Source organism: Aquarana catesbeiana, linkage group LG02 (assembly GCF_042186555.1).
Source record: "Aquarana catesbeiana isolate 2022-GZ linkage group LG02, ASM4218655v1, whole genome shotgun sequence".
Classification (NCBI taxonomy): Eukaryota; Metazoa; Chordata; class Amphibia; order Anura; family Ranidae; genus Aquarana; species Aquarana catesbeiana.
This window is the reverse complement of record NC_133325.1, coordinates 357,096,765-357,109,803: the sequence shown is the minus strand read 5'-3', so window position 1 is coordinate 357,109,803 and position 13,039 is coordinate 357,096,765. Positions and strand designations below refer to the sequence as shown.

At 43.1% G+C, this 13,039-nt stretch overlaps 1 protein-coding gene across 4 annotated transcripts in view; it reads right to left on the bottom strand.

Annotated features, from left to right (window-relative positions):
- Positions 1-13,039, bottom strand: part of KSR1 (kinase suppressor of ras 1) — a 248,440-nt gene that overhangs the window by 49,727 nt on the left and 185,674 nt on the right. For 2 of the 4 annotated variants that reach the window (XM_073615008.1, XM_073615005.1), the window contains 2 exons: positions 12,092-12,133; positions 6,898-6,952 (listed from right to left, as the gene is read on the bottom strand). In XM_073615008.1, coding sequence (XP_073471109.1) covers positions 6,898-6,952; positions 12,092-12,133 — 97 coding nt within the window. The remainder of the gene's footprint in view (positions 1-6,897; positions 6,953-12,091; positions 12,134-13,039) is intronic. The other 2 variants (XM_073615007.1, XM_073615006.1) reach the window with 1 other exon arrangement.

Sequence of the window (13,039 nt, the reverse complement as noted above, 5' to 3'; positions counted from 1 at the left end):
CCCTTCTGCAGGTTTTCGGGTATGAGCCACCAATTGAGGCTCTGACGCATCGCCTGCGACAGGTGCATCGGAAAGTCTAATGCCTGAACCTTCTTGTTCCAGGTCGACAGAATACTGTGTTGCAGCATTCTTGAATGGAACTGAGCATAGGGAACTGCTTCGAATGAAGATACCATCTTCCCTAGTAGTCTCATACAAAGGCGGACAGAAGGACCCTTCTTGGTCCTGACTGCCAGAATCAGCTCTCTTAAAGCAGTGATCTTTGCCTGCGGTAGAAATATTTTCTCCTGGCTTGTATCTATGATCAGACCTAAATACTCTAGTCTTCTTACTGGTTTTAGGAAAGATTTTTCTAGGTTGAGGATCCAACCCAGGTGTTCCAGATACCTGACTGTGGTCCTCAAATTTCCGTTCAAGGAAGCTACCGACCGGTCTATTAGTAGCAGGTCGTCTAGATATGCTATGACAGCTATACCCTGGGCCCTTAACCTGGCCAGAGGAGGGGCCTTTGTGAACACCCGAGGTGCAGTGGCTATCCCAAAAGGCAGAGCCACAAACTGGAAATGGCGCCCTCCTATCTCGAAGCGCAGAAACTTCTTCTGATGAGCAGGAAAAATGGGCACATGCAGATATGCATCTCTGATGTCTATCGATGCCAGAAATTCTCCTCCCTGCAGGGTGGAGACTACTGTCCGAATTGATTCCATGCGGAAAGGCTGAATCCTTAGGAACTGGTTCAGATCCCTTAAATCCAGAATGGGTCTGACATCCCCATTTGGTTTTTGGACCGTAAAAAGGTTGGAATAGAAGCCCAATCCCTGGTCCTTTGCGGGAACCATCATAATGACCTCCTGCGACAAAAGTCGCTCTAACGCTAGAAGGAGCGACTGCTTCTTCTCTGGGTCTCAGGGGACACTTGATCTGAGGAACTGAGGAGAGGGAAATTCCTGAAACTCCAGCTTGTACCCTAAGGTTACCGTAGAGATTACCCATCTGTCCTGAAAGTCCTCCTGCCAGAGCTCTGAGAACTGTAGCAGTCCTCCCCCCACTCGAGCGAACGGGGGCGCCCCTTCATGAAGAGGTCTTAGTGTTTTGCCTAGTAGGCTTCTTCCCCAGGACTTCTTTTGTTCCTGGGGTTGACTCTTGCCTCTGAACCCAGACGGAGGAGGCCGTCGAGACTGCCTGGAGGCTGAAGCCCCTGGCGCTGGGGAAAGAGTCTGTTTCGCTTACTCTTCTTCTTGACAGGTAAGAGAGTACTTTTCCCACCAGAGATTTTCTTGATATAGTCATCCAAGTCATCTCCAAACAACCTTGCACCACGAAACGGAAACCCAGCCAGCAGTTTCTTACATGGTGCTTCGGCTGACCAATTTTTCAACCATAGGATTCTACGTATATGCACCAACCCCAGTGAAAGACGAGAGGTTTGCACGATAGAATCTCTGATGGCGTCAACAACAAAACATAAGGCCGTTGGAAGGTTAGCCAACTCCTGGGCCTGCTGTTCAGGTAATACTTTGATGACCTGCTTAACATGGTCTCTTAAGTATTGACAGACTCCAGTCGCTGCTACTGCAGGTTGAGCCACTGAACCTGCTAAGGAAAAAACATCCTTCAACAGGGATTCCATCTTTTTGTCTACAGGATCCCTGAGCATCTGAGCATTGTCTACAGGACAAGTAAGACTATTATTTACGGAGGAAATGGCAGCATCAATGACCGGTATTCCCCACATCTTAACAAACTTTTCTTCCATCGGATAAAGTGTTGAAAACTTTCTCGGCGGAAAAAAACGTTTGTCTGGGTGTTCCCACTCAGAATAAATGAGCTTTTCAAGTAAATTATGAACAGGAAAAGCATGTGTTGTTTGGAGAAGCTTCAGTGACCCCAAAGAAGAAGAGGGTTCTTTAATACGGGCAACTTAAATGTGGAGCGGACCAATCCAGTAAGGATCTGCACTAAGACTTTTTCCTCTTGGGAAGTCGCAGAGGGTCCCTCTCCACCTGATTCCTCCGGAGAGGAATCGTCCGTCCCATCCCGATCCTCTGAAAGGGATTCCTCTCCTTTATCCCAGAGTTCCTCTTCCTGAGGGTCTTGGGAAACAGAGGAAGGCCTAGTGCGTTTTCTTCCACTGAGTGAAGCTGTAATCACGGCCATTAATCTCTCCTCTAAACCACTAATGGTTGAGGAAAAAAACTCCTGTGTAATGTATATAGGGGCTGAAGTGCTGGAGGCAGGTATAGCCCCTGACCCCAATGGCTCCCCCTGGCTAGCCGTCCCTGGCCCCTCGGGAGGATGCTGCAGAAAGGGGGTCCTCAGAACCCGACCGAGATCCCCTAGTGTCTCTGGTTCTTGGGGTGTTTGAACCTCTTCTACCCATAGTGCAAAGCAACAAGGTGGAGGTATCACAAATGAACACTGACTGCTGAGCGATGTAGTCCGGCTAAAAGCCTTGCTACCAAATGCCCAGTCTGGTGTTACCTTAGTAAATGCTGCCTCGGAGAATGCCTGTGTCCCACCTTACATGCGACCTGTCAGCTCTGTGTCCCTCCAAAGGCTGTGTGCACCTGTACAGAGTGCTTTTAAAATAGCCTGCAGCTGGCCTGAGTGGGAGTCTAAGCACCTGTGCTGATGTCCCGTCCCGCCCCCCCCCCCCCTCGAATTTTGAAAAAACCGAGCGCTTGCCGCGCTGGCCGACCCTCCAGAACTAATATGGAGGAAGGCTGAGGGAGGGGGAGGAAGGAGAGAGGCCGGTAGAGATGGTGCCCGCCTGTAATGGCGGCAATGGTGGCGGCGGTGTTCGAGCAGTGTATAACAGCTTTTCAGACCCCTGTGGCCTCCCCCTGCCTGGGGGGGAACATCCCTGATGAGAAATCCCCCCATCCATCCTACTTGGAGCCGGCCAGAGACGCTGTGCAGCATAAGAACACTGAGCCGACATCAGCATGACTAGGTATGTGCTCTTGGCAGCCCCCGGTGGTCACAATAGGCATAGCATGCATTTACTTTAAAGGAGAAAACCTACTAGAATTTAAACATTCTGTGGAATCTCCTCTTACCTTATCCAGCCGCAGGGTTCTGTTGTACAGACCCAATCTTCACCTCTCACGATGGGCTCCGTTTAGAAAACCGTCAGAGACTGGGGCCCCCTACGAATAGGGGGATCCTGCAGTTCTGGACCTGTAAAGCACCTGGCTAGAAATTAGGCTAGAAAACCATTTTCTAATATGCAGGGTCCAGCTCTCTAAAAAGAGAAGCGTTACAGGTAAAGCCTCGTTTCTTCGGACATGAGGCCCGGGTACCATCCAATTCGGCCATGAAAAGACACTTTGAATGGATCCGGTTCGCTTGGCTTGCCCCAGTATAGGATATTCCCCTTTGAAACTCAGCACAGGACATCTTTACACGTCCATCACCGAAGACACTGGCGTAAAAACTGAGGTATCCCTGCAAGGGGAGGGATTATATAGGGGGTTGAACTTTCTGATAGGGTGTGCCAGTGTCCAATCACCAGTGATACCCTATATAACCCATGAGTAATTACTGTGGCTCTGTGTCCCGTGATGTTCGAGAAAGAAAAATAATTTAAGAATGTTTTCACGTAAAGAGGTTTTGATCTTTCTAGATGGTGGGATATTCTGTACAACTGTCCAGTAGCTTCCATAAAAACTGGAGGGGGCCTCATCTCAAATCTTCCCAGTGTCTAGGGACACCATCGAGTAAAAGAAGCAGCCGGCAACTCCATATCATGAAGTGTATTTATTTTCAAGCCTTCACAGTGAGTACAGTCAGCAGCAGACTAGTTTCGGCGATGAGCCTTGTTCATAGTACTCAGCACTTCTTTTACTCAATGACCATTTGTCTATTGGTGTGTGGGAGGACACCTCAGCTTGGACACCCTGACTGCAAACTTCCAAATTAAGACTTTGTTTCCCACGGCTCTGAGCCATACAATCTTTGATCAAACCTAGGGACACCAGACAGGGCTGTGTCAGGTTTCTATGGTAGTAAGTCCTTGCAGAACACAAACTCCTGGTTCCCCAGTGCGCCGAGTTTAAGCCCCAGCCTGTTTCTTCACCAGGGCCCCTGATGGTAGGAATTGACTTGCAGCAAGCTGGAATTCCTGGAGAAATTCACCTCTGCTGGAAGAAAAGAAAATTGCTTGATTCCCCCATTATCAACACAGTCAGTGTTGGGAGAGGAATGCCTCCCACTGCGCTATTGTATTTTGCCAGCAGGGGGGCACGGGGAGCAATCCTGGCCCGCAGAAAACAATGGTTACTGGATCAATGGATCAACTTGGTTACAATCAGCATGCTCATACATGGATCGAAATTTGGCCAGTTCCTGCTAAACTAGCTGAATTTCGATCCATGTATGGCAGACTTATGTTTATATCTGTTTTTCTTTGACAGGGAGGTTTACCTAGTATCTGCTTGGCTGTTCTACAGCAGCCTTGGAAAGTAGGTGGGGGGGTTGGGAGAAGAGACTCCTCACTAGATGATGATGCAATATATCTCTAGAAGCAGCAACAGTTAGATCCTATGAGGCTTTGACCCACTTAGTTTACAGAGGCCTCGGCACTCACAAACCTGCTCCGTGAAATCCATTATTGGAGCTTGAAAAAATATTTATGGGTTAGATCCAAGTAGCCCTACTAATTTTTTTTTTTTTTTTACAAGTAGGGCCCTACTTCTACATCTTGGAAGAATCCATGCTTGCCTTTAACTTTGGACCTGGGATGGTCCGTAAGTATGTAAACAAACACCCGGTGCTAGGAATATTAGGTATCACTGCTCATGAAATAGGTCTCTTTCAGGGTGGTTGAGGTGTAATAAAAACAGGTTGCTGACTCACAGTCTTTATGGCCCTCTGGTTGCCTACCCGCACTGTAAAATAACAGCCAGATGGTTCACATGTCATGGACACGATGCCTTGCTTCATGTCTGCTGCATTTTAAACTTGGGATGCAGTGTTTTACAAGTGGCACTGCTAGTCAAACTCACCCATTCAATGGGGCCATGCCGCAATTTTGTGCAATGGATGCAATTGCAGTGCGGTATTATAGAGTTAAAAACAGGTAGTGAGGAAGCAATATAACACCTCCTCACTGCCGGTCAAATGCCCTCTGAAAAACACCGACTAGAAGCAGAGAGCCTGATGTTGGTACAGTGGAGATTTCTGCAGATCATGACCTGGATTGAAGGGCTTCTGATTTGCAGCATGCAGGCACTAACACAGGAAGAAATTTCCAGGTAGTAGAGTGATGGGCGAGCATCAGGACATCTCCAAGGCAATGGTCTCCCATCAGAACAGAGTCTCCCCTCTGTAACGATCACCTCCCCAGGCTCTCTCCTTACAGCTCCTGCAGCTCTCCACATGGACATCTGTCAGAGTGCCTCTCTGAGCCTGTCAGCTTCCTCAGTAAGGAAACAGACAGGCTCCCAGAGGCATACGGACAGTGGAGGCATCAAAGGCTGAATAGGGACAGTGAAAGGGCTGAATGTGGCCCTAAGGCTGCAATTTGCTATGTCTGATATATAGACTAAATATAGGGTGAAATTTCTGCTGTCACTTGATGAGCTGAAAAGTATGTACCAGCTATCCAATTCCCATCTTTTTTGTTATATACAGTGCCTTGAAAAAGTATTCATACCCCTTGAAATTTTCCACATTTTGTCATGTTACAACCAAAAATGTAAATGTATTTGACTGGGATTTTATGTGATAGACCAACACAAAGTGGCACATAATTGTGAAGTGGAAGGAAAATGATAAATAGTTTGCAAAATGTTTTACAAATATGTGAAAAGTGTGGCGTGCATTTGTATCCAGCCCCCTTTACTCCGATACCCCCAACTAAAATCTAGTGGAACCAATTGCCTTCAGAAGTCACCCGTGTGTAATTTAATCTCAGTATAAATACAGCTATTCTGTGAAGACCTCAAAGGCTTGTTAGAGAACCTTAGTGAACAAACAGCAATGGGAAGGCCCAACTGCAAACCTACCAAGACATGGCCGTCCACCTAAACTGACAGGCCAGGCAAGGAGAGAATTAATCAGAGAAGCAGCCAAGAGGCCCATGGTAACTTTAAAGGAGGAGCTGTAGAGATCCACAGCTCAGGTGGAAGAATCTGTCCACAGGACAACTATTAGTCATGCACTCCACAAATCTGGCACTTATGGAAGAGTGGCAAGAAAGCCATAAGTCCCGTTTGCAGTTTGCCAGAAGCCATGTGGGGGACACCGTAAACATGTGGAAGAAGGTGCTCTTGTCAGATGAGACCAAAAGTAAACTTTTTAGCCTAAAAGCAAAATGATAAGTGTGTCAGAAAACCAACTCTGCACATCACCCTGAACACACTATCCACACCGTGAAACATGGTGGTTGCAGCATCATGTTGTGGGGATGCTTTTATTTAGCAAGGACCAGGAAGCTGTTCAGAGTTGATGGGAAGATGCATGGAGCCAAATACAGGACAATCGTAGAAGAAAACCTGTTAGAGTCTGCAAAAGACTTGAGACTGGGGCAGAGGTTCATCTTCTCACTGCATGAGAGATTACATGCAAGTTGGTGTAATTAGCTGTGGGAGCCGGCGGCCTCCCATTGCTTTCACTGGCCCTTGCAGTTAATCGTAGGAACCTTCGCTGAGGTTATTGCATTTAAATCGCAGCCAGGATGCATTCACAAGCATGAATGCATCCTTAGGAAATTCTGTCTGTACAGAGTTTAACATTTAAATACTCGGATCCAATCAAAACACAGCTGCAAGGATGACTCATTAAGCAATGTGAGTTAATTAACAGTTTAATATATAAGTTTTTTAAAAATAAATGATGCACCAAATTAAACCTCCCAATATTTCAACATTAAAAAAAAAAAAATTTTTTCATTACCTTAAATTTTCAGAAGGCTCAGGTGGTTGTGTTATTGGGGGTGGAATCAGTATTTCTGGGAATGAGAGAAAATAAAATATTTAAGATGCAAAATCACCTTTGGTTGTAACACAAGACTTGTAGAACCACTCAATAACTAATGAAATAACCCTTTTGTTTGGACCGTCTGTATCCACTGAGCACTTGGCATTATAGGTGCTTGTTTGAATAAGGCCACACATAAATATCCAGTATACACAAGATCACACCAACATGCACATACAAGGTTTACCCACTGTAGTCTATCAGTTGAACACCATTTACTTACCTATGTAAAAGCTCTTTATACATACAGCCAAGCATCAAAAAATTCCAAAATCCCCCAATGCAATAAAGACATTACCAAACATTTTTGAATAAGGGGCAAGGTTGAAATTATTCCAACCTACTAATAAACTAGTGGGCTGAAAATGTAGCAAATTGTTCCCCTTATTAAAATGACACTAATTCTGTTCTCTGTTAAAAAAATAATTTAAGAAAACCTATTGCAGTATGTAGTTTTAACTCTGAAAAGTGCCTTTTAATGCTCTCAGCCTCCTCCAAATCTCTAAATTCCTTTTTTCTTTTTGGCTGCTGTGATTTGACTTCCTGGTACAGCGCCATGATCTTTCTCTATGGTCTCGCTGTATGTAGGAATGTATCCACCATCTCATTTATGCTCCGAGATGGACTGGGGACTATGAAGTATGGGATTTGTGTGTTCACAAATCCCATACTAACGTGCACTGATTGTTCTAAATAAACTAAAGGGAGGGGTAAAAGGAGAGGTTCCATCGCCCACAGACCACATTACAAGAAGGCAGAAAAACACACTAAGAAAAAATTTCATGAACAATAGATTACAGTGCCATGAAGTTGTAGATATGTGGATTCGGATAAGGATTACGTTGAGTGTACTTTAACAGCCTACAACTAGCATGTTCTAAAAACCTTAAAATTGCTTTTTTTCTTTTTAACCAGAACAAACTTAGGCTGGCATTACACTTTACAATTTTCTTGTTCAACTTTCCGTTAGATTTACCAAAACCATATAATATAAGGCTAGACCTAAACCCTTTCAATTTGTATGCAATCAGGCAAGCCCTTGCACTACATAGTTGAAGGTAAATCTAAAGGAAATTGAATAAGAAAATTGTATAGTGTATGGCCAGCCTTAGGAATGAGTTAGGGACAGATCACACCTAATGCCGATTAGGCTCTGTTTTTGATTAGTCACTTTCATTTTCAGCTTCTGCACCAACTCACTCCTACACCAGGCTAGAGATGGGAAGGACCATAAAAATTTGGAAAAAGGTTTTTTTCTATATTTTTTTTCAAAGCATTTATGTTTTTTTCCAGAAAAAAAAAAGTGTGGAATATGTGCATTTACAATAATAAATATTATGGCATGGTATTCAAACTATATAACATGAAGACTTTAAAAAAAAGATCTGAGACTTTTATGTAACATTTTAAATTATTGCATGTTCTCTCAGCTGAAGACAAGCAAATCCTGGAATACAGTTCAAGTAACATTGTACTTTTCAATGCAGTTCTCAAAAACAAGAGAAATATGCATTTCTGCCACTAGGGGCCACTGCAGGGGAAAGGCTACAGTTCAGTTTGCTTGTGGACTCCCCTCTTACCTCCTATAGTTGGGCGATTGTTGGGATAGAGTAGATGATAGTTTCTGTCCTCTCAGGCTTTAGGCCCCTTTCACATGACCGTCTGTGCAGCGGAATCTGCTTGCTCAGTGGGGGACCTCTCCGCTGATCCCTGCTGAGCAGGCAGATGACAGGTCCACGTCTGCTCCGCTATGCACAGCGGGACACAGTCTCGTTCTCCTCTATGGGGAAATTGAATGGAAACAGCCTGCCTGTCTGTTTACATCCGATCCGCCAGACGGATGGGGAATAGGACCATCATCCGTCTGTTTTTGGCAGACAGGATCAGATCAGATGGTGGCAGGTGTCCACTGAAATCCACCACACCATAGAAAAGACTGAAGGAAAAGACCTGATTGGATCGCCCATGTGAAAGGGACCCCTAATGACAGGTAACAGGATACATTGTCTGACAAATTAGTTCATCTTTATAACCTTTAACCACTTAAGGACCGGAAGATTGTCCCCTTAATGACCAGGCCATTTTTTGCGATATGGCACTGAATCGCTTTAACTGAGAATTGCGCGGCCTTGCGACGCTGTACCCAAAAATTTTTTTGCCACAAATAGAGCTTTTTGGTGGTACTTGATCACCTCTGCGGTTTTAATTTTTTGCGCTATAAACAAAAAAAGACCGATAATTTTGAAAAAAATAAACAATATTTTTTACTTTTTGCTATAATAAATGTCCAAAAAAAAAAAAAAAATGAATTTCTTCATTAGTTTAGGGCAGGGATATGCAATTAGTGGACCTCCAGCTGTTGCAAAACTAGAAGTCCCATCATGCCTCTGCCTCTGGGTGCCATGCTTGTGGCTGTCAGAGTCTTGCTATGCCTCATGGGACTTGTAGTTCTGTAACAGCTGGAGGTCCGTTAATTGCATATCCCTGGTTTAGGCTATTATGTATTCTACAAATTTTGGTAAAAAAACAAAAATCGCAATAAGTGTACATTGATTGGTTTGTGCACAAATTATAGCGTCCACAAAATAGGGGATAGATTTATGGCATTTTTATTTACATTTTTTTTTTACTAGTAATGGCAGTAATCAGCGATTTTTAGCAGGACTGCGACTTTGCAGCAGACAGATCAAAAACGTTTGACACTTTTTTGGGATCAGTGACATTTATATAGCAATCAGTGCCATCAAAATGCACTGATTACGGTATAAATGACACTGGCAGGGAAGGTGGTGGTGATCAAGGGGTTAAATGTGTTCCCTGGAAGGTGTTTCTAACTGGGGGGGGGGGGGACTGACTGGGAGTACAGAGAGATCGCTGTTCCTAATCACTAGGAACAGGCGATCACTCTGTACTTCCCTGTCAGAACGGAGATCTGTTTGTTTACATTGACAGATCCCTGTTCTGGCTTTCTGTGGAACAATCTAAAATAATGTGGTTGCATAAGGGAGCACACCCTCTTATAGCTCGAGATGTAGCCGTGTTCAGAATTAAGCATACACATTTAAACTCGTGTTAAATAGGAGTCAGTACACACCTGCCATCATTTAAAGTGCCTCTGATTAACCCCAAATAAAGTTCAGCTGTTCTAGTAGGTCTTTCATTACATTTTCTTAGTCGCATTCTACAGCAAAAGCCATGGTCCGCAGAGAGCTTCCAAAGCATCATAGGGATCTCATTGTTAAAAAGGTATCAGTCAGGAGAAGGGTAGAAAAAAATTTCCAAGGCATTAGCTATACCATGGAACACAGTGAAGACAATTATCATCAAGTGGAGAAAATATGGCACAGCAGTGACATTACCAAGAATTGGATGTCCCTCCAAAATTGATGAGAAGACGAGACGAAAACTGGTCAGGGAGGCTGCCAAGAGGCCTACAGCAACATCAAAGAAGCTGCAGGAATATTTGGCAAGTACTGGCTGTGTGGTACATGTGACAACAATCTCCCATATTCTTCATATGTCTGGGCTATGGGGTAGAGTGGCAAGACGGAAGGCTTTTCTGAAGAAAAACACCCAAGCCCAGCTAAATTTTGCAAAACCACATCTGAAGTCTCCCAAAAGCATGTGGGAAAATGTTCTGGTCTGTGGAAACCAAGGTTGAACTTTTTGGCCATAATTTCAAAAGATATGTTTGGCACAAAGACACTGCACATCACCAAAAGAATACCATACCCATATCTTCAGCTGGAACAGGGGCCTTAGTCAAGGTAGAGGGAGTTATGAACAGTTCCAAATACCAGTCAGTATTGGCACAAAACCTTCAGGCTTCTGCTAGAAAGCTATTACATGAACAGGAATGTCATCTTTCAGCATGGCAACAACCCAAAGCATACATTCAAATCAACAAAGGAATGGCTTCACCAGAAGAAGATTAAAGCTTTGGAATGGCCCAGCCACATCCCAGACCTGAATCTGATTGAAAATCTGTGGGGTGATCTGAAGAGGGCTGTGTACAGGAGATATCCTCGCAATCTGACAAATTTGGAGTGTTTTTGCAAAAAAGAGTGGGCAAATATTGCCAAGTCAAGATGTGCCATGCTGACAGACTCATACCCAAAAAAGATGGAGTGCTGTATTAAAATCAAAAGTGCTTCAACAAAGTATTAATTTAAGGATGTGCACACTTATGTAACCATTTTTTTTTTTTTCTTACTTCCCTCCACCTAAAAGATTTTAGTTTGTTGTTCAACAGAGTTGTATAGTTTATAGGTCATGTTAAAAGGTGGAAAAAAAGTTCTGAAATTATTTATCTTTGTATCATTTGTTTACATCACAGAAACCTGACATAACAGGGGTGTGTAAACTTTCTATATCCACTGTGTGTGTGTGTGTAATATATATATATAATATACATATATATACACACACACACACACACACAAGAGAACAGAACTCAGACTGGTGGCACACACAAAAGCAGCCGGGAATTGCACTTTTTACAATATTATGAGCAGTGACAGCTCTTGTAGTCCACTTGATATTCCATCATGCTAATATTCAATGCAGTCTTAACACTACAGACAACTGAATAGTACTAGTGCAGCCACTGTAGGTTCCAATTAACTCAAAGTATAGAACAGAAGATGAAAGAAAACACTCTGCATGCAATAAAAGCTGATATAATGCAACAAAGATAGCTATCTGCAAGAACAGTATTATAACAATAGTCTATCATTAAAGTCTTGCTAAAATAAGATGCCCTCCAGCTGTATATATGTATGGAGGTGACTGTACAGGTAAAAGCTTTTGAATCTATCAGTGAATATTTAAAGCCCCTAAAGTACCTATCATCACATCAGAAGCAACCCTATTTGATGCACATCAAAAGAGAAGACCACAACTCTATGAACATTAGCCTTTGATGCCACGTCAAATCATCATTCTATTTTTATAGTTGCTCTGATGAGAAACCCGGATAGGTCACAAAATTGATCACGGTAAATGTGAGATCCCAGCTTGTTATCGTCCCGTAGAGACCGTAGAACACGTCAGAAGAAAAGAGAAGGAGAAGACACAGGGTCAGTTAGTAGGATTAAAGCAGTGAACTCACCTGGGAAGATAAACTGTTGTCTATGCTGAATGTAGTAGGCAGCTTTTAATAAAAGATGACAGCAACCACCCAGGCAGAATGAGAAAAACAAGCAGTTAGAGAGTATCAAGAGACCTGTCAGAGACTGCCCCTCATGCACTTAGCCAATATAGTCTGCATGCTGACTGACTGAACACAGCTCTCGTCAATAAAAGTGTTCCTCGGCTCAGTCTACAGGGATGTTTCCCCAGGTGGATACAGACAAATGTTAATAGGATTTTTACCAGCCATTACACATTAGCAATTCTTCCAGAAACAGATTTATCCAAGCAACTTTCACTTACATTTTACATGCTAATTAAATGTATCTCAACAACATGGCTCCGCTGCCATTAAGTTGATTTTAAAAGATTAATGGTGGTTTTATAGTAGGCGCAATGCATACAAAACTGACATGCACCCAACAGTCATTTCAGTCACAAAATATGATCCAGCTTTTATATACACTCCTACACCTACAGTATGTACACACACACACACACACACACACAAAGTATATGCACGCACACAATTTTCTTTTTAATTTCCAGGTTCTTTTGAAATAAAATCTGAATGAATTAAATTATGATGAATAGTGAACAAAGAATCAATGTTTAAAGTTTTCTCAAATGATAAGAAATACCTTAAACGGTGTGAAGTGCAAATATGTTCTGTACAATGAATAACAAAAAAATAACCGAAAAAGAGCAATAATATAAAATTATAACATAAGAATGTAAGAAGTATGTCTGTAGAACGGTTAAAATGTTGCTCTGTCCATCTATGGATCGCAGGAGCAAAAGCAGATATTCTGGTCAAGCCCATTTTTCAAGTTCACAATTTGGTGATGCCTAAAATCTTTGTTCCCCAAGCTCACTGGAAGGGAGAAAGGAAGACTTGCCTTTTAGACTGGGTTTACATATATGCAAA